A 22,015-nucleotide genomic window follows, 5' to 3' on the forward strand; every position below is an offset into this window, starting at 1 on the left:
TCTGTATTGTCTGTACTGTTCTTTTGCTGTGTTGTAAAAGGTTGTCTGTCTGTTAATGTTTTCCTCCTTTTATTTTTAAAATTAAAACAAGTAAAATAAAAAGAAGAAGGGGCTCATAGGTAGAGGGTACAGGGGTGAGGTGGGTGAGGAGCTGAGTACCTCGCAGGTTTAGCCAATTGTGAGTAAGTCTGGATCTTTCAGAGAAAGTTGGACATCTAGATTTTTATTTGAAGCTTCTGTATCTTATAACCATTATGGGCCAGTTGAGATAGGTCAGTAGTAGGAGATCACCATCTTCATTTCCAGGAAGGTTCATCTGTCTAGCGAATGGTTGAACCACTGGCACAGGTGTGCCGAGGTCTCTGTGAGGGGAGCTTCCTGATATTTCTTTCTTTTTTTTTGGTACTGGGAATTGAACTCAGGGCCTCTCGCTTGCGAGGCAGCTGCAGCACCACTGAGCTACATCCCCAGCCCACTTCCTGATGTTTCTTGAGTTGATGTGAAATTCTGTAACTTTCCAGAAGCTGGCAGGATTGATTAGTGTGCAAAGGTTTAAGTTTAAATTAAAGCTTCTACTCACAAATGTCAGATTTCACTTATGAGGTCAGCCCCATTGTCCTTCCCATCCTCGGGCCTGTGTAGCCCAAGGTCAAAGCCTCAGGCTGGTTGCTTCCTGCATTGCTCCACCCCACAGGGTTGCCTTGGTACTGGTGGGATCCTGTTATTTGTGATGTCCCTAAAGGTCTTTAGTCTCCCTTGCAGCCTCGCAGGTGGAACAGGACTTCCCTGAGTGTGAGCAGCAGTTAGGCAAGGACAGTGGAGAAAATGCTACCTCTACCTCAGAGACCTGTGTCGGCTTTCCCGAGTCTTTATAGCTGACCTGAGCTGCTGAAATCGAGGTCAGAGGGATTATGAGGCCCCAGCTCTCTGCCAGGCAAATGCTCGTGTGCTATGCTGCTTCATTCATCTCCTTAGAAGGCATCCTCTCTCCTGTCCCAGTGGCAGAAACGGAGTCAGTGCAGTCACAGAAGCTTCCTGCAGCCTTGGAGCAGGACCCATTCCTCTGTGCAGAGCCTTCTGGGCCCTGTGTGGCCTGCACTTTACGGAGGTCAGGGCCAGGGCCAGGGTCAGGGTCAGGGTCAGGGCTGGGCTCTCCCCTTAGCTCTCTTCATTTCAAAGCCTTGGACTTAATTCTGGTTCTTTTTGTGGGTATTTGTTTTATGGTAGAGGTGGGGGCACACTGTATTTTTAAAATCAACTTTTAATTTTGGAATAATTTTAGGTTCACAGAAAAGTGAACGTCTGCAGAGTTTGTATGTGGCTCTTAGTTTCTGTTAATTGAACATTTTACATTGTCCCACTCACGGCCTTTTTCTTGTCCAGGATCCAACCTGTCATATGGTATGAAGCTTAGGTGTGATTCATTTAGGCCCACCATCTTGCCTCCTGGCACCTCCTGGTCTCAGGGCACGTAAGTGGTCTCCTCTGCCTGTGTGCAGACATTCCCAACGCCACGAACTCCTGGGGATCAGATCCTCATTTGGGCTGGGCTTGTCTGTGTCTGCCTGCCTCAGGGTCCTGTGACCCTGGACACAGGTGTGCATGCCTCTGCGTACCCTGCTGTGCCCCAGTGAGATGAGCTCAGGGCAGAACTGTGCTGGGCTGAACATCTGTGGATAATGGACATCTGGAGTCAGTAAATCCACTCACTATTTACTTATAACTGTAAATGGATTTTTATCACACAGAAATTGTCACATAGTTAGCTGTGTGTCTATTTTGTACACAGTTACTTGTCCTCTAAGGCTGTCTGTGACCTTCTCATTTGGTGGTGCTGATCCCTGAATCTGCTTTTAACAGAAATGTAAAGATCTCAGTGATTTAAACTGAAAGCACTGCTTTGGTCCATTGTTCTTTCACCTAGTCTCAGAAATGATTGTCTTGCTGGATCCCAGCACTACGGAGGCTGAGATAGGAAGATGACCATGAGTTCAAGGCCAACCTGGGATACATAGTGAGTTCAAGACCAGCCTGAACTACACAGTGAGATTTTTGTCTCAAAAAGAAAATGAGATCGTCTTCATATTTAAAAAAATACAAAAGAAATTATGTGTAGTTGGATGAGAGCAGCAAGCCATTCTGTATTGTCACTGGAACTGCTCATTGTATACTGATTTCCCTGAACAGCGGGCTTTGTCTTTGGATGCTTCCTTCCAGGGCCTTCTCTGAAGTTACTGGTGAGGAACCCACCTTGTGGTGCCTGGGCAGTTTGTTAATGGTGGAAAAGCTCTGTTACAGGAGTTAGAGTGCCCATTGTCCTTCTAGGAATTTTGGCTACAGCTTCTACTGTGGTCAGTAGAATTGTCAGTGGAGCACCCAGTAAAGCAGCTCTTACAGTCTTTGTCGGATGAATGATTTCCTTTTCAAGCATATTCACAAGATCTCCAAACCCTGCGTATCCTCAGCTTCCGAGGAACCCTGCAGGATTTCTCCACTGTTGTCTTAGTTACTTTTTCTCATTGCTGAGACAGAATACCTGACACCCAAAGTTAAAATAGGAAAGGTTTACTGAAGCTCACAGTTCGTAGCAGTTTCAGTTCATAGTTGGCTGGCTCCAAGGAAGGGTAGCACTCATACCCAGGTTGGGGCTTCCCCTTATCCATACCCAAAACTCTGACTGATCAGTCAGTGGACTAACTTAGTAGTCACACACCCTTGATCCCAACGTCACACACTACAACATCACACGCTCTTATCCGACTACCTCTGAAACCCGCCCCCATGACTGCATGATCCTTTGAGGGGAAGACATCTAGACACAAACCATAACAGCTGTCAAAGGATCTTCTACATTCTTAGCAATGGTCATTGTGGGAATTTTGCATGTTCTTTTGATAATTTCCACACCACCTTTTAAATCTTCATTAGGTGGATGGAGTTAATGGACCCAAGGTGGAAAGCACAGAAGCAGGATAGGAGCTTCTCCAGGAAGCATGCTTCTCTCAGCAGCTTCTATAAGGTGTGGACATCTGAGAACTTTCTCATCATTCACTTTGGTATCACCTGTCCCACCAACCTTCTGCCTGGCCACTCCTCTGAAACACAAGAGCTTTGTCCCTGTCACTGATAGATCTGTTAGCCTCCAAGGCAGACAGCTAAACACAATAGGCAGGTGGTCATCAGATCGAGGCCCCAGGCAGGAAGCAGGATCAGGTGGTGTTTAGGCACAGCTGGTCTCCTGGGCTCTGCCCAGTGTGTGACCAGAGGGACCCACAAGCTCTAACTGCGCCATGTCAGGTTCATTTATGGAGCCACACTGGGCTGTGATCACCAGTGTGGTGAGCTGTGTATGCCGGGCCAGAAAGGGGGAGCCGTGGGGATCCACTTCCTCCTTGGCAGCCAGTGCTGTGGGTGCCTCAGCCTGGCAGCTGTTGGGTGTGTGCTGCGCTGTGTTGGGGTGGTGGTGTGGGGACACCAGGACACAGGATGACCTCGAGCTGCTTGCTACCCACCCTGAGGCACTGGGGCAGAGGGCGACTGTCCTGGTGAAGGGGTAGGTTTCTCCCAGCAAGGGTACACCAGGTGCCTGTCAGAGCAGTGGTAACCACAGATGATGTCGACCCTAAATGAATGACTTTGCTGTATGTAACAACTATTTCTTTCTTCTTTCTTTCCTTCCTTCCTTCCTTCCCTTCCTTCCTCTTTCCTCCCCTCCCCTCCCCTCCCTTCCCCTTCCCTTCCCCTTCCATTCCCTTCCTTTCCCTTCCCTTCCCTTCCCTTCCCTTCCCTTCCCTTCCCTTCCCTTCCCTTCCCTTCCCTTCCCTTCCCTTTCTCTCTCTCTGCCTCCCCCCTCTCTCGTTCTCTCTCTTCTTTCTTTCTTTTAGTACTGGGAGATTGAACCCAGGGGTGCTATACCACTGAGCTACATTCCCAGCCCTTTTTTAGTCTTTACTTTGAGACAAACTATTTTAAATAAAAATAACACATGCATGTGTGCTGCAAAGTTTAGTAGTATCAAGGTTTAAGACTAAAAATAACAGCCCTTTCTTCATACCTTGCTAATGTGTTCTGTCCCTCAGGAGCAGCTACTTTCAGTTTTTCTAACTGGTTCCTTTTATTTACCTCCAAATTTTAAAATACTGCACATTCACTCTTAATTCAATAGGTAGACATTATTGAGTTACTCTTCTGCTTTTCTCTCAGTGTATTTGGCTATATAAATACAAATACAATTAAATATGAGCTATTTAATATTTATTACTATACTCAGCATCTTCATTATGACTGTTTAATTTTTTATTTTAAAGACAGAAAAACAATAATTCAGAATTTCAAAACAAGATAGGGAATTAATAATGGTTAATATATTGCATATTGTTACCTTCAAAGTACTTGTTCAGATTATAAGATAGAGGTATGCAAAATTGATCAATGTAAGCACAAACCATTCTTTACAATGAACTAATAGAAATTAGTAGTATAATTAATTATCTTAGTGTCTTGATTACTTTTGCTGCTGAGACAAAATACCCAATGCCCAAAATGAAGAAAGGAAAGGTTTGTTTAGCTTATAGTTTGTGGTGGTTTCAGTCCATACTTGGCTGGCTATAAGGCGGAGTGGCACATGGCAGAGGGCAATAGCTCATGGCGGCAGAACAGCAAAGCAACAAGAGCACAAGGGAGGAGTGGCAGGGAGAGCAAGCCTCTTTCCCTCCCTTACATTGTAAGCAGGCTACCCCCACCCAGGGGGCGTGTAGCGCTCACACAATCTCCTTGCCCTCCTCTTGCACAGGCTCAAGATGAATACAAAGTAAGCACTTTGGCTCCCTGCTGAATCGCATAGTTAACCTTCTAAACTTCTCACATTGACACAATGAACAACATCCCAGAGAAGGAAGGGCACGTCCTTTTCACCCCAGGATGCAGAACTGCTGAGTCACTTAGCCAAACCTCTAGACTCCCCAAGTTGACACAGTGTATCAGCTGTAACACTTAGCTGTCTTGCCTATGTATATATTTTTTTCTTTTCCCTTCCTTCTTTTCTCCTTTCCCCCATCACAGTAATTCTTTTTGTTGTTGTTGTTGTTGTTGTTTTCTGGTACCGGGAATCAACTCACGATGGGGCGCTTGCCAGGCAGGCGCTGTGCCGCTGAGCTAAATCCCCAGCCCCCCATCCCAGTAGTTCTTTACTTGTGAGCCATTTCTCAGTTTCTTACAGTAGGGAGACAGTACAATATTTATATATACGAGTCTGATTTATTTCACTTATAAGTATGGTCTCTAGTTGCATCCATTTACCTATGAAAACCTTGAGTTTGTCCTTATATCTGAGGAGTATTCCATTCTCTAAAAATACATCTTTTTTATCCTTTCCTTGACTGATGGACATTTGGGTTTTTTCTAAGATTTAGCTATGACAAATTGTGCTGCTATAAACATGGGTGTATATATATTGCTGTGGTATGATGTTTTTAATTCTTCTGGGAAAATACCTAAAAGGGGAATAGCTGGGTGGAATGGGACCCCTAATCCTAGTTTTTTGAGGAATCTCCACACTGATTTCCACAGTGGCCATACCAGTCTACATTCCCACCAACAGTGGAGAAGGGTTCCTTTTTCCCTACAGCCTGTTCAGTATTTGTTATTAGTTGATTTCTTGATGGCAGCCATTCTTTCTGGGGTGAGATGGAATCTCAGTGCTGTTTTAATTTGTACTTTTTGAATGACTAATGATGTTATTTTTGCATATATTTATTTGCCATTTGTATTTCTTCATCTGAAAAGTATATATTCATCTCAGAGGCCCATTTTTGGATTGAGTCTTTGAATTTGGGGTATCTGGTTTTTTTCAACTCTATATGTTCTAGATAGAAGTCCTTTGTCTGAGGGACAGTGGCTAAAATTTTTTTCACTATGTGGGTTTTGTTTTCTCTGTTGGTGATTTCTTTAGAAGTACAAAAACTTTGTACATGCTTTTTTGGTGGGAGGTATCAGGGATTGAACTCAGGACCTCATGCTTGCCAGGCAGGCACTGTGCCACTGAACTATATCCACGCACTTGTGCAGAAACTTTTCAATAAGATGAGATCCCAATTGTTGATTCTTTGAAGTACATCCAGTGTGGTTCGGTTTTTGTTCATGAGCTCTCTGCTTATCCCTGTCTCTTCACGATTTCTACCTACTTTCTCTTCTAGTAGGTTTAGTGTTTCTGTTTCAATATTTAGATCTTCAATCCACTTTGACTTTAGCTTAGTGCATGGTGATAGACATGGGGCTAGTTTTAGTCTTAGGCATGTGGAAAGCCAGTTCTTCCAGCACTGTTTATTAAAGAGGCTATCTTTCTAATGATTATTCAATAGGTCACACATGTATAGCTCTATTTATTTTCTTTAGAAGCCACTTTGAAGATACCAAAGTATAGTACAACAACTCTTGATAATCTCCTACCTCTTTTGTCTGTAACTCACTATTATTTGTCTATTTGTTTTCCTGAGAAACTATCTTGTAGATAACAATATGTAAAACAATATCCATTGATAATTTCCTACCACTTTGTCTGTAATTTGGTAAGCGCCCCCCCATTATTATGTTATCCTTCTTTTACTCTTTAAAATAAAAAAAAATTTTTTTTAAGAAAAGAGGCTGTCTTTCTTCCAATGAACATGTTTGGCCCCTTTGTCAAAGATAAGGTGGCTGAGTGTGTTTGTAGTTTTGTCTGCATCTTCTAATCTGTTCCATTGATCTTCAAGTCTTTTTTTGCAAGTACCATGCTGATTTTGTCATACTAGCTTTATAATTTCAGTGACTATTTAAATTTTGCTATTAAACTATTTAAAAATATTAAAATTTAACTTCTTTCTTTTTTTATTATTTGAGACAGTTTCACTATGTCGTTCAGGCTGGATGTGAACTCACTTTGTAGTCCAGACTGGCATGGAACTCACAGTGATCCTCCTGTCTCAGCCTCCTAAGTGCTGGATTACAGGCATCTGCCAGTAGGTCCAGCTAAAATTTTACTTCTTTTACTGTATAAATTTTGTTTTTTCTTGAGTTTAAATGGCTTCATTTTCCCATTAGCTCAGTTCAGTTCACATGTCTGGCCGAGTTCCCAAGGTCTCCCCTGACTGTACAAACTCTTCAACATATTCTCCAGAGTTAAAGGTCAGGTCTTATCTGTCGGTTCCCATTTCCCTTCTGGTGAGGCCTTTCCCGAAACCTCCCATCTTCATGCCAGAAGGACTGTGCTCTCTTTGGAAAGAACAAAAGCAAAATTTCCATCACATTCCAACATCTCCAGGACGGTCTGTTACCGTCTTTCCATGTGATGAATGCTGGGGTTTGTGATGAAAGCATTTCCTGCTTGCCTTGGCTCCCAACACCAGCAGCCAGGGGTAGGGCCTCTCCTTCCTGCCCAGTACTGCTGCCCCAAACACCACAAATTACCGTTTCGTGGACTTACTATTTTTCCATTTTTATCGTATTTCCTTCTTCTTGTTTTTCTTCTGGTCAGTTGTCATCTTAAAAAATATTTTATAAATCACCTTTGCATTAAGCTATATCCTCAGTCCTTTTTAAATTTCTAATTTTGAGACAATATTTCACTAAGTTGTCCAGAATGGACTCAACCTTGAGATCCTTTTGCCTCAGCCCTTCAGAGTGCTAGGATAACAGGGATGTACCATGATGCCTTCCTTTTTGCTGTATTTTTAAAACAGCTATGTTGAGTTACATTTCCCATACCATCACTTAACCCATTTAAAGAATATAGTTTTGAGTATGTTCACATGTGCACACATCCATTATCACAGTTTAATTTTAGAATATTTTAATCCTCTTAAAGGAAACCTTATACTCATTAGCATTCATTCTTGGCCCAGTTTCAATGGGTTGTATTTTTGTTTTTCAGTGGTAACACTAAGGAAGTCTCTTATCATTGTCAGATACTTCTTCTCATGCTGTGGGTTGTCTCTGTGGATGTACATGTTTGTGTGTGTATGCGCACATTGTGTGTGTGTGTGATGCTGGGAACCAGACCCAGATTCTTAGGCCACTGAGTAGGTGCTTGATTACTGAGCTGCACTCCAACCTCTTCACTTTCTTGATGGCATCATTTGCAGCCTGCCACTTTCGTGTTTTAATGTAGCCCAATTTATCTGTATTTTTTTCATTTGAGTCTTGCTACTTTGTGTTTGGTCTGGTGTATTTGTCTCTGTGTTTTTAGTTGGTCCTTTTTTTTCTGTAAGCCCCCTTAGACCCTTTCTGAGTCAGACAAAAAACCAAGCAAAGGTGTTTAACAATGGCATCTTTTCCCATACTGAGCTGCAGGGAATGCAGAGCCAATGCCCTGGGGTGATGTCAGTTCAGCGGTTTTGATATAGGAGAAATATAACTCCCAGCCTGCTAGATGTCAGATGTGCTGAGTTTGTGGCCCCTGAACTTCTAAGGAGCAATGAAGGTTATAGCTAAAGTAATTGTACTAATTTCTGTTGGTTTATTGCAAGGAACAGTTAATACTTAATTTTTCTTAATTTTTGTTGACCAATTTTGCATGCTTATATCTGGTAATCTGAACAACTACTTTGAAGATAACAATATGCAATATAATAACCATTATTGATTTCCTTTCATCTTGTTTTCAAATTCTGTATCTTTTTAATGTTTTTAAATTTTTATTCTCTTTAAAATAAAAAAAATTTAAAAACAGAGTAGGAAAGATTTATTGAGAAATAGCTCCTGAGAGACGAGAGGGGTCACAAAAGCAGGTTGCCGCAGAGGCCTCTGCCAGGGATAGGTTTACACAGCAAAGTCACATTGTGAGCACGACATGGGTCAGACTGCAACCCACCTATGTGATTATGAGTGCAGCCAGCTGGCTCATAATGAGCCAGTAGACAAAGGGGGCCTGAAGGGGATAAAGGCATTGTGGGAAGGGATGGGTCCAGATGCTCTGGTCACCTACCTGAGCAACCAATGCCTATCTGGATTTTCTGGACCAGGTGATGCTAATTATAATTCCAAGTTACTGCTTTTCCCTTGAGGAGACATGCAGACCTGGCATTGCATCTTTATCTTGAGGTCTGGTCTTTTTCAGATGCACCTCCAGCCACAGTTCTGATATCTTTATTTTTGTCCTGACTTCGAGAGCCCAGTCTTTCTTGTCATGACTGTGTGTTAATTTTTATCTAACTTTGCTGCCTATAGTAGCTTCACTTTGCCCAGTGGTGGTGGTAGAACATCATTTACAGTCTGTGCCCAGGTGGACGTGCAACCGTGTGACTCCCAGACTGCACAGCAGGCTGCACCCCAAATAAGGTTCCCTGTACCAAAAAAAAAATCACTTGGGAATATATCTGTGTTAATTCATTAGTGTTCTTTTTAGTGTTCTGTTAATTGTGGGTCATATGCGTGAGTGTGTATGTGCGTAACATGAATATATCATGTATAATAAGTATGTGTGGATGGCCTGTAATCTTAGCACTTTGAGAGGCTGAGCCAGGAGAATCACAAATTCAGGCCCAGACTGGGCAACTTAGTGACTTAGAGAGACCCCAGCTCAAAATGAAAAAAATATGTACAAAATGGCTGATATAGATCAGTGTGAAGTTCAGTCCTCAGTACCAAAAAAGAAAAAGGTGTGTGTGTACATGTAACACGCTTATCCACTGTTCCAGTTACTTCCTGATGGTTGGCTCGGCAACCATTTACTGAGCCTGTCTGTGGCTGTCACCTGCTTCAGGAAGACACCTGCTTCAGGGCCTGCCCTGGCTGCGGGCTCACTGTCTGTCGGGACGGGTGAGCTCCATGACGTCTGGGCTGTGTCCGGCTGCCCGCAGGCAGAGCTGATTCTTGGTGGGGAATTATTCACACTCTTTGTTTCTCTTCCTTCCAGCCTTGCATTTGGCTGGTTGTTTCACAGCCCATTAGTTTTGTTCTGAGGATGAGCTGAGAGGAATAAGGAAAAATCAGATTTGTATGAAGCTCTGTTTTAAGGGGTGAATGCCAGTTGAAATGGATTCCATCTGTGTTGATCTTCTTCCTTTTTCCATAGATAATTGATTTGATCATTTTGCTTTTTAAACAAAATATATGTATGTATGTGGTTTTAAAAGCAGGAATGAACAAAATGTGGGGCCCTGCTCCCTCCCCAGAGTGCCCTCCACCCTAGCCCTTCCCTGCAGAGCTATTGCTGCTAAATTTCTTGTGCAGCACTCTGATTTTAATTTTGTGCTCCAATACTGTACTTTGCTCAAAGTACCCAGATGGGATTGTAGTAGACACAGTGCTGTGCATTTTGTTTCTTTTCTTTTTCCAAAGAGATGTTGCTTGGAGATGCAGAACTCACCACCTTCCCCCTGAAGTTGCAGAATGTTTTGTTTCATTACATGCTCATTTTAATCCACTCCCTCCTGATGGACAGTGCAATGGTTTCTAGCTTTTTGCTGTTATGTTATAGAAGACAGGACACCAGACTTTTTCAGCTGGCCTGCACTCCTGGAGATGGAAAAAGCCTTTATTTGGTTAGCCTGGCTCAGCTGTAGGTGTGTGTGGTGGAGGGAATGAGCTCAAGCAAAGACAGTTACTTAAACATGACAGGTTTATAACCTTGGCCCCTCAGTCAGGTAGAAAGTCTAATCAAGAACCTGAGGGAGGAGAGGGAGGAGGGAAGGGAGGCTGCACAAGTTAGAAAGCTGTGGAAGTCTCTGGGGAGGACTGAGCAGGCCCGAGGAGAGAGCAGAGGAGGGAGCCAGGAGTGCGCTCTGCGGGGCGGAAACTGCTCTGCTGCTACCTGACAAGGCAGAGGGTCGCCCTTTAAGATGGACCATTGCTTACTCCAGGTAGGCTTGAAGCCCTGTGGAACGCTTACGTAAGCGTTTATCTTCTGGGCTCCTGTCAGTCTGATTTGATGGATTATTTCATTTGTCATGAACCAGGAAGGGTCATTTGCATGCTCACCTGGGGTTGAATTGTGGGGTTGGATTGGTGCTTCATTCTCTCAGGCTTGTTTCCAGATTTTAAGAAAATATTTGAGCAGTAAGTTAGAAGTGGGCCTCTACTGTCACTGGGCTGAGTCTGAGGGTCCCCATGGCTGAAATAGGGAATTGAACCCACCCTTTTAAAAGATGTTTATAGGTTCGTTGATTCTCATCATGGAGAAAGAGTTTTCAGGGTGCATCAGTAAAAGGGATGCGAGAGTTTATTAGCAGTGGGTATAGGATGCACTCAAGGGCGGAGCGTGAGTCCCAGAGAAATGAGACCCAGTCGTGTTGGACTGCCGGGAACTGAGGCGCTTGTGTTTTGGATGGTGGGAATCGGTGGACTTTGAATCTTTTTTTTTTCTTTTTTGAGACAGGGTCTCGTTCTGTAATTCATGGCTGGCCTTAAACTCACTATGTCGCCCAGGCTGGCCTTGAACTCACTGGCCTCATCTGTGGAATTGGATAATGTATAGTCTTAGTCTAGAGGGTGGAGAAGATAGTCTCCCCCATCCCCGTGGTGAGGTAATGGTCCATTCATGTGGGAAATCTGAAAGGTCTGCTCAGGTGACTGAAAGCCATTTTCAGGTACAAGGAGAATGGCCAAACCCTTTAGCAAGTGAAGGGAGCTGCCCAGGTTTACTGTGTTTTAGGAGAAGAGAAAAAAATTAATCTGGGCTTACGTCCTGAAGCTGCAGTTTTTCTTAGAAGCGCAATTTTTAAAATCTCCGTTTCATTGCTTCTTTCAATCTAATTTTCATTTGTTCTACCGTACTGATATAAGATGTATGCTATAGGGATGATATATGGACCTCCAAATAATACAAGGGAAATATTATAACCCCCAACCTGCTAGATGTTCAAAACATAGAGTCCATGTTCTCTACAGTTAAGGAACGAATTCTAGGAACAACGGAAGCTAAGAGCAGGAAGAATTTATCGAGAGAAAGACAGCATCTACCTGACTGCCTGTAATAAATAGTTACAGCTAACTTAGCTGTCTATAACACTACCTCGTCAGTGCACTGTCCGTGTTGGACGTAAGTCCAGATAGGGGGCTGGACTTGATTTTGAGTCGGGAAGAACTGTGACTGAATCCTCACTGGGCTTTGGCAGCACCGAGGCAGCAGTGTGGGAAGAGAGTGGTGAGTGGGAGCCAAGCAGCTCTCCCAGTGAGGCGCAGAGGCTCTGGATGTGCGAAGCACGCCCCTTTCTTGTTGGTTGCAATCTTATGGAAAGTAGGATACCAGAGTACTTCAGGCGGCACAAGGAACCAAGAGTGCGCTTGAAGAGGTGGAGAAAGCTAGACCCTTCGTTTGGCTAGCCTGGCTCAGAGAAGCTCATGCTTCGAAATCCTGAGCACAGGTGACAGCGTTGCACAGGTTTTTAATAGTTTGTGGTAGGAAAGAGTGAGTTAAACAGACAGTTACTTAAAAGTGACAGGCTTACAACTTTGAACATCGGGAGAGGGGGGTGCAGCAAGGTGTGGGTGGGAGTGGGGACTCCCGTGAGAAAGGGAGCCCTGCAAAGCAGGGAAGCGAGGTAACAGGCTGTGGGGAGAAAAGGGAGGAGGCGGCGGCAGGAGGGATGCAGAAACTGTTGTAACAAGGTGAGAACACAGCTTTATCTGTCTGGGGGGCTCAGAGTTGAGCCCCGGCGGGGGGCTCATGGAGGTTTATCTTTCTGTCAAAGCAAAACAGATTTTGCAGTAGTGAGAGAAGCCAGAGCCCTGTCTTGAGGTGGATGAGCAGCCTTGGAAGAGGCTTGAAGCCCTGGGGCAGAGGTGGCTGCCAGGTAGGGGTGGCACTGGAGCCTGCATGGGAGGCTGCTTTGTCCTGGATGGAAGAGGGGCCTTGTGGACGTGGGTGGGGATGGCACCCCTGGTGCTTGGTGGCCTTTGCCCTACTGGAGCAGCATTGGACTAACTCCCGGACTTAGCAGTGGGAGAATGAACCGTGGTGGCTGCCTTGAGAGCTGGGTGTTCATCTCAGCGGTTTGGAGTACTAGCTGAAGCAGGAGGGAGAGGTGGGGCTGTGGAAGATGATCATCTCCCAGTGGTGTGGGAAAGGGCCGGGAAAAACACATTTGCTCAGTCAATCTTTAACACGGCGTCAGTGAGAGCTGCTCATCTAACAAATGGGATAGCAGCAGAACCTGCAATGCAGGGCAAATGTCCAGCTGTTATTGTTGCTAGTCTCACGCATGTGACAGTCTGCCCCAGGAAGCTCAGGAGCCTTGGATCACGCTCTCACTTCTGTCTTCCCCGACGCTCGTGTGACATTGAGCTGCACACTTGCAGAGATGTCCATTTTGTTGGAGGCTGGTACGAAGTTTGGATTTCCATTCTCAGAGAAGGGTGTGGCGGTGAGATAGGGGGAATGCTGGATATCAGATATGCTGAGCACACCTTCCCCAAAGTCTAGGAACAGTGGAGGTTAAGAGTAGGAAATTTATTGGGAAAAGGAATAGGGAATAGGAATAGCCCGGGAAACACAGGAGGGGTCCTGAATGGGTTGCCAATGAGCCTATTTGTCAAAGGAAGTTTCTTAGAGCAAAATCATGAGGGGACTACAATATGAGTCAAAATTATGATTAACCAATAAGATTGTATAGTCGCTTGGGTAATATTGATCCAGGGGTAGCAAGGGCATATTGGCGACACCATTAACTTTGGTCTATAGTCATAGTTCTGTCTTTAGTCTTACTATTGGTGGATGGGAGAGGATGGCCCATCCCTAACGAGATAATGGGAAACCTCAACAGGGCCAATAATGCCAATAATCTCAAACTCCTGTTTATCCCTTAGGGAAGCATGTAAAACTGGCCGTTATAACTTTAATCTTCAGATGTGCCTGCAGCCACAGTCCTGATGCAGCCTCCTCTTCTGCACTGACTCCCTGGAAGGCCCAGCCCTATCTGACTGCCTACTGTATTTCTGCTTAGCTTAACTGTCTATAATAGTGATAGGGTGTCATTCTGATATAGGAAAAATATAACTCCCAACCTGATAGATGTCAGATGTGCCAAGTTTGTGTCCCTTGAAAGTGAAGAATAAATCCCGAAGTACAAAGGAGGTTGAGAAGGAAAGGATTATTGAGTCATAGGAATAGCTCTGAGAGACAGAAAGGATCCTGAGTGGATTGCCACCAAGTTAACTTCTCTTACAGTGTTTTACAGGGCAGAGTCACCAGGTGGGCACAAAATCATGGAATGAGTACAACCTAGGTCAAATATAATCAACCAGTAAGATTACAAGTATAGCTACTTAGCTAATACTGATCCAGTAGAGAAGCAGGGCACATAGCAAGGGCATGTGGATGACATCATTAACCTTGGCTTATCTATGACTTCAAATAGGAGCATTTTGGGGAAAGGATGGGCCCAGATGTTCTGGTCATCTAGCCAGCTGTCTGACATATATCTGGACTTAATGGACTGGGTGGTAGGAATTGTAGTATAATCTCAATTTCTGTTCCTCCTTGAGGGAAGTACGCAAGGCTGGCCATTGTGATTTTAATCTCAAGGCCTTGCCTTCATCAAATGTGCCTCCAGCCACAATTCTGTTGTCTCCACCTTTCACTGATTTACTTGAGAGTCCAGTCCCTCTCAACCGTACATTAATTTTTATCTAAATGAGCTGCCTACAATAATACTTGATAGTCCAGAAAATTGGAACAGGAAGTTACCTTCTGCACAAGGGCCAGTGACTTCATAGCCATCACCACTGCACTTGGTTCACGTGGATTTTCTAACAGGGAAGTCTCCCAAGGTAGAATGTGGGTACTGCAATGCCAGCTGACCTCCCAGAGGCTTCAGTGAGGCACTCTGCTTAGTTCTTGGGGTCCTGTGTGCCCTCTGGATGCTCCCACCATGGACACCTGGGTTCAGCCCCAGGAGATGAGCGGAGCCTGTCAGAGAGGGAGCTGGGACAAGGCAGGCACTCCCCACACGTGGGCATTAGGAGTCACGCACCAGTCAGCATTCTGTCACTGCGATAAAATGCCTGAGATGGGTGATTGTGAGGAGGAAAGGTTTGTTCTGGCTCAGGGCTTTGGGAGTTTCAGTCCAAAGTGGGCTAGGCCCCTTCGGTGGGATCCGTGGCAAGGTGGCACGTCATGGTAGGGGTGTGGTGGGCATGCTGCTCACCCACGCAGGGTGGCAAGCAAGGGGAAAGTGAGGGAGAGGCCAGGTCCTGATGTCCCCTCCAGGACAGGGCCTCCTAAGGCTCTGCTCCTCCCAGCGGTGCTTCACCCAAGACAAGCCCTGTACACTTGGCCCTAGGGTACCGTTAGTATCTAAACCCTAAGGACGGTGTTTCCTGCAGCCTGGTGTTAGGGAGCTGGAAGGGATCAGATGCGGATGTGGAATCACCATCAGCATTCAGCCTTCTGTCAGAGTGTCCATCCTTTCCAGGCAGAGAAGCGTCTTAGAATTTCAGGTAAATCCTCCAGGTGTTGTAGGCACAGTTCTAAGCCAGTCATTACTACAGAAAGGTCCACCTCCCTCCAACCCTACAGGCTCTGCATTCCATTCTGTTCCTTTTCTGTTAAAGTTCTTTACTGTGCTGGTCAACTTCCTGCCTCGGCCAAGGAGGTGGAGCGCTGTGGTGGACTGACAACTGGTGGTCAACTTCTAACACCCGGCTGAGTTGAACCGGGTGGTGCTGGGTATGGGAGGCCACCTGAGGATTGTTGCTGGTAGCATAAGGGCAGACTTGGAGAGGGAGAAGCTGTTGAGTGCTATTTGAAGCTGTAAGGAGCTGTTGGTTCTCTTGGAGGAGCTTGCCATGCTGGTTTTCCTGATGAACTCGGCTGTTCTCATCATCCGAGGAACTCGAGACCTTGTTGTCTCTGAGAATGGCTTCAGTTCACTTTGGGGGAGCTCTGGTCCTCACTTTGAGCATTGCTTCCTGGCTCCAAAGGGAAAGATGGTGCACTGCTCAGTCTCATGGAGAAGCTTGTCACGTTAGCTTTCCTGAAGGGGACTCAGCTGTCCTGATCATCGGAGGAGCTCGGGATCTCACTGTTGCTGAGGATGGCTGTGCTACTTTTCAGGGGACCTTGGTTCTTGCTTTGAGCGTTGCTTCCTGGCTCCAGTGTAGATTCCTCAGCCTCCTGCTGGCGTAGACCTTCTAGCTTCCACCACTGACATCATTAACCTTGGGCCTGCCCAGCACAGATCTGTGAAATAGGCTTGCGCGAGACAGTGTCGTGGGCTCTTGGCCTCTAGTTGGACTTGTGTGGAGCATTGTTATGGGCTTTTCAGTCTTCAGCTGGACTCAAGCAGGACATTACTGTGGGATCCAGGCCCTCAGTTGGATTTTTTGGTCTTAGTGTGTGGACAGATTTCCTGCACTCTCTTGTATGTGATTCTTTGGGTGACTATCAAAAGTAATTCTATAAACTGTGTGTCCTGTATTGTATTGTTCTCCTTGCAAACTACAACAGGTGTCTTTCCTATGGCTGAGGCTGTCTGCCTGACCAAAGATCGAGTGCCGCCCATGTCCCTGGCCCTCATGCCCTAGACAGTTTTGCTGTTAATTCCTGCCACACACCTTGCCCTCATTCTCTCTCTTGTCCCCCACCCCCCAAGACATTTGAAGGGACAGGAGCACGACTGCACTCCGCCATCTCTGTGAGTATTGTTCTCCTTAGCTCTTGATTTCCACTGCTGTAAATCTTGCCTGAGTTTTAGTCACCCTGAGTGAAGTAACCAGAGCAGGTTTCCAGACGTGAGAGTGTGAGATCAATGGAATTAGGCTCTCTGAGCAGGCACATGAGGAGAGGATGTGTTCTCATCTTGTGATAGATGGATACCTGCACGCCTGGTGGCCAGACCCTGCAGTGACAGGAGGAGGCCAGGCCAAGCCCGTGATCATAACATGGCAATTCCCCAGGGACAGAGGCAGCTGCAGCCCAGGTGTTGAGTGGAATCCACTCCCCCAGCCCACAGCTGGCCACGGGATGGCAGGCCCAGCACTGAGCCTGCCTCTGGCTGGTGGCCAACTCCTCCACATAGCGTGGTTAGGGCCATGATAAGTTCCTGTGGGCGACAATACCCAGCAAGCTAAAGTGCTCACTGTTACTGCTGAATACAGTCAGAGCCTCACAGAGGAAGCTAGGGACCAACTGAAACTTGGGAGGTGTTTGTCCAAGTGACCCTGAGGCTGAGCCTCATTGGTGGGGATGATGGAGGACACTAGTCTAGGTGATCCACAGACTCGGATGTCTCAGGGTCAGGGGTAGGGATGGGAAGAGTTGCAGAGACAGGAGGTGTCATGGAACTTGGAGTGAGGATGCAGCTGGACCAGCAGGCTCCTGCCCTCAATCTGGAATTGGACCTCTTGGTAGGCACCTGGTTTCCACCAGAGACCTGCACAGACTCTGATGCCAGTCAGACCTGCTTCCTTTTTGTGTGTTATGAGCCCCAATGAGAAAAGGAGAGGGGTGCTCGGTGGGTCTGATGTCACAGTGGGACGAGAGGGATAGGTCCCATTGTTATGTGGCGCATTAACAGTAATGTGTTATATCTCAAGATAGAAGAGAGGAATTTGAATGTACTCACTATAAAGAAATGATAAAAAATTGCCAGGCATGGTGGCACATGCCTTGGAGGCTGAGGCAGGAGGACTGCAGGTTTGAGCCCAGCCTGGCAACTTAGCAACTTAGCAAGACCCTGTCCCTAAATAAAAAAGGCTGGGGATGTAGCTCAGTGTGAAGGTCCTGGGTTCAATTTCCAATGCCAGAAGGAAAGAGAGTTAATTAATTAAGGTGATGAATATGTTAACCACTCTGGGTTGGTTATTTTCCAACACATGTGTGGATTAAAATATCACATTGTACTTCATAAATATTTTGTGTTAATCAAAATGATAAAACAAAAACAAATTTAAAAAGAAAAAGTACTTTGTGACTTCCAGGGAGAAGAAAAGAGCATGATGTGTACGGTGAGACAGATTTCCCAATGGATTAGGGTTAGGGTTAGGGTAGGGTTGGTGGTTGCCTCTGACAGAGCCTGTGTGATGTCTGAGGAGAGTTAGGGGTAGTGTAGGCTCAGCTCCCCAGACAGGGTTTGGGTTAAGGTTAGGGTTAGTTAAAGTTGAGTTAAAGTTAAGGTTAGTGTTAGACAAGGGTTAAGGTTAAGGTTAGGGTTAGGGTTAGTTTGGGTGGGTTAACGTTAGGGTTAGCATTAGGGTTAGTTAGGGTGGGGTTAAATTAGGGTCAGTGTTAGACAAGGGTTAAGTTTAGGGTTAGGGTTAGCCTAAATTAGGGTTCATGTTATTATTAGGGTATAGTTTCCTCTGACAGAGCCTGTGTGACGTTTGAGAAGTTGGATGCAGTGTAGCCGCTGCCCAGCCAGGCTTCTGGTGCTGAAAATCACCTATTCCCGGATTCTGATTGCTGTCATCGTCACGAGCTCCTTAGTCTCTTGCTGTTTCTTTCTCCTCTTTCCATATTTCTTCTCACATCTTTGTCCCCGGTGCACACACGGCTGCATCCTTATGTTGGGGTAGGACAGTGCTGGGCGAGACAGCGCCTGATGTCCCTGGGCAGAACATGGGCCGGAGGGGAGTCAGTGTGCCATTGGTGGGTGGGACGTGTGGATGCTGGGTGTGACTGTATGGCTTAAGAAAGAACGTCATGAGTGAGCAGCAGGAAATTATCTTCTGACTGCAATTTGTACCCATACATTTTGGTGTTTGAATTAGAAAACCCATTGGAAGCCTGTCTGTTACATTTCTGGAAATTTTTGTCACCTGCCTGTATTTGCCTTTTTACTCTGCTGCCACATTTTCTATTTCTCCCTCTAACCTCTATTTCTTTTTTTTTCAAGCCACACAAAATGATTTCTCTCACACGTTTTAACAAGGAGGATACAGTGACAGCTATTAAAAATGATAGCTGACTGAGCTGAGAGACAGTTATAAAAATTTTGCTTATATCCTTCCAGAAATGAGCTGTTTGGGTGGAAAAAGCATTGCTTATTTATACCACTCAAAGCATAATGCTTTGCTTTTAGGCCTGAGTCTTCCATCCTCCTTCCTGGTGTGTTTGTATCCACTTCCACCCGCTGCCCCACAGACACAGTTGGGCGGTGAGCAGGAAGCAGCGGGGACGGCCGGAGGAAGTCACAGTCCGTAACAGTGCAGCACTAAGTGGACACAGTCGTGAGCTCCACCTTAAAAAGCATGGAGTGCAGCCATCAGTCAGGAAGAGGCTGCAGACCTTGGGCCCCGGGGCTTGGAGCACAGATTTCCTTCCATTCTTTAAATGCTGCTATGTTTTTTAAATGCTGACTTCTTCAGGAGACAAGGGAAGCTAAGCAAAGGTTAAGGTCTGTACTGCCCATTGGCCTTTGCTATGATACAAATCCATGGAGCTGGTACTTTTTAAAGCAGAGAGGTTTGTTTACTAGTTTTGGAGGCTGGAAGTCCAAGGTCACGTGGCCCTGTTGCTTTAGCTTCTGGCATGGGTCTTTGTGGTGGCATCAAGGCATGGTGGAGGAGCAGGAAAGGCAACTGCCATGTACAGAGAAGGTCAGGTAGGCATGCAGAGACCAGGCTGCCATGTAGGGAACCAACTGGGGTCCTGAGGAAGCTACCTTAATCTCTTCTGAGGGCGATACTCCAGGGCAGAACCACTTCCCACACTTAAAGGTTGCTCCACCTCTCCCATCTCCATGCTGGAAAGCAGGCTGCCCACGCATTTATGTATCCTTGCGGATACAGCAGCATACAAGCTCCAGACTCACTGTAGCTACAGGAAGCTCTCAAGGAGGTGTATGGGGTGAACAAACGAGAGGGACGCACGAGCCCGTCTTGGTGGTTTCCTGTTCAGGAGGAAATCCGTATTTAAGTTGAGACCTGGGACATGAGGTGAAACTGGGGTGGGCCCTGTGGGTCTGTGTGGGGGGCACTGATAAATGAAGCCCCAGAGGTAGCAGCACAGGACCCCTGAGGACAGAGTGGGGGCAGAGATGCTTGGCCTGAGCTGATGCACAGACCCAGGTGAGTGTGGGCCCTGTCCCCTGGGAGCTCTGAGAGGGCAGTGGCAGAGTGGGTTTGAGATCTTAAAGCAGCATTTTATTAGTCAGGACAGGATTGCAGTCTAAGGTATTTGAATTAATTTGCATAACAATGGCCGCCTGATGAATGGGAAGGGAAAGCCAGGTGGAGATTTAGGACTAGCTACAATGAACACCCTTTGATCTGCGTATGGTAGCACACACCTGTGTAACCCAGCACTCTGAGGCTGAGGCAGAAAGACCGTTATTTTGAGTCAGCCTGGGCAATTCAGCAACAAATCCTATTTCAAAAAAAGGGATTTGAAATAGGATTTTTGAAATCCTATTTCAAAAAAAAATTAAAAGAGGTCTAAGGATATAGCCTAGCGAGAGGCCCTGGATTCGATCACTAGTACCACAAAAATGGAAGCATGGAAGCATGAATCAATAAGTCAGCACCTTTTGTATCCACGCAGCAAATGTGTGTTCCTCTTTTTGTTTATTCTGCATGCAGCCCTCCTTCCATCTCCCATTTGGAGATCTCCTTGGGGGGTTATGGGAGGGGTTCTCCATGCCGGCAGTGTCGCCATCATCCCCAGAAGCTGGAGAGTCCACAGTGCTGCACCGCAAGACTGCCACTTCCTCAATGATCCCGGCCTCCAGGCTGACTCAAAAGAATATCGGAGAAGTGCTGGGTATGGTGACCTGGAAGCCCCAAGGAGGCAGTGTCCCTGGGCGACACCACTTGTCCAGCGGACAGTGTGATTCCGGATATCCCAGCTGGTGCCCTTGGTCGCTGTGCGCCAGCCCTCTGTGTGAGGCAGAGTGGCAGCTGCAGCCTCGGGCATGTTAGACGCCAGCATGCTCCCTGCGCTCTGAAACCAGGAAGAACTGGGAGCAGTGTGCCGTGTCCCGCCATGCACAGTGGTGCACAGCACGTGAGAAGCCCCTGAGCCCGGCAGCCCTGCTCTTGCTTCGTGTAGTTTCTGTGGTGAACCTCAGTCCGAAAGTACAGCACCAGGCATTTTAAGAGAGGGAAACCACACTCAATAACTCTTGTTACAATGTATTGTTATAATTGTTCTATTGTATTATTCATTATTGTTGCCAATTTCTTTCTTCCCTAACTTACAAATTAAATGTTATTGAATGTATGTATAGGAAACTTGGCCCTAGGTAGTTATATAGTATATACAAGGTTTCATATTATCCATGGTTTCAGGCATCCAGTGGGAATAGGTAACTCCTGTAGCAGTTTGACAGGTAACTCCCAGGTAAGGGGAATATTTGCACTTTCTTTTTTTCTGGTGCTGGGAATTGAGCCCAGGGCCTTTGCACGTAGCTATATTTGCAGCTCTTTCCTTTTCTTCCCACCCCTCCCTTCCCCTCTCCTCTCATTCTTTCCCTCCCCGCTTCTCTCTTAGAGGCAGTGTCTTGCTCTGCTCACTAAGTTTCCCAGGCTGGGCTCCAACTTGAAAATTTTCCTGCCTCAGCCTCCCAGACTGCTGCAATTACAGCATGCACCATCATGCCCAGCTCATACGTCCTAATGTTTTTTTTTTTTTTTTGGTTTTTCTCCGGTACCAGGAACCGAACTCACGACCTTGCGCTTGCCAGGCAGGCGCTTTTGCCGCTGAGCTAAATCCCCAGCCCCCGTCCTAATGTTTAATCTGTTGAGGCAACATGGAATTACCCCTGTGTTTCCTCTAAACTTGACTATGAAAACTTAGTCCTTTAACATTTATAATTAAATCAGTCCATGAAAAGAAACAGAAAGTCTCCTAGGCTTAAGGAAATAGTTTTTGGACTCTAATTTAGAAAGTATGTCCAGATTCCATGAAAATTTGCATTATAAGAATTGGGAGGATGTGAAATTTGGTAGGAAAAAGAAGAATGACTGGTGTATGTTGTGTGTTTCCCACAGCTTGCCAGGAAAGAAGTAGCGACGAGATGTCAGGTTCCAGCTAGGGACGGCAGCCTTAGACTGCTTTGTGTCTTGCTGTCCATCTCGGATCCATGACCTCGTGAGTGGCGTCTTG

At 46.0% G+C, this 22,015-nt stretch overlaps 1 protein-coding gene across 2 annotated transcripts in view; it reads left to right on the plus strand.

Moving 5' to 3' along the window:
- The window catches only part of Vopp1 (vesicular, overexpressed in cancer, prosurvival protein 1), a 92,956-nt gene that overhangs the window by 20,539 nt on the left and 50,402 nt on the right, over nt 1–22,015 (plus strand). The window contains exon 1 of one of the 2 annotated variants that reach the window (XM_013520650.1): nt 12,700–12,767. The exons of the other annotated variant lie outside the window; for it this stretch is intronic. Within the exon in view, the coding sequence (XP_013376104.1) occupies nt 12,717–12,767 (51 nt within the window). The 5' untranslated portion in view covers nt 12,700–12,716. Of the gene's footprint in view, nt 1–12,699; nt 12,768–22,015 lie in introns of those variants that run through there. 2 annotated transcript variants of the gene reach the window in all.

The sequence above is a fragment of the Chinchilla lanigera genome, unplaced genomic scaffold (genome assembly GCF_000276665.1).
Source record: "Chinchilla lanigera isolate Chin_1 unplaced genomic scaffold, ChiLan1.0 scaffold00055, whole genome shotgun sequence".
In the NCBI taxonomy this organism is placed as follows: domain Eukaryota; kingdom Metazoa; phylum Chordata; class Mammalia; order Rodentia; family Chinchillidae; genus Chinchilla; species Chinchilla lanigera.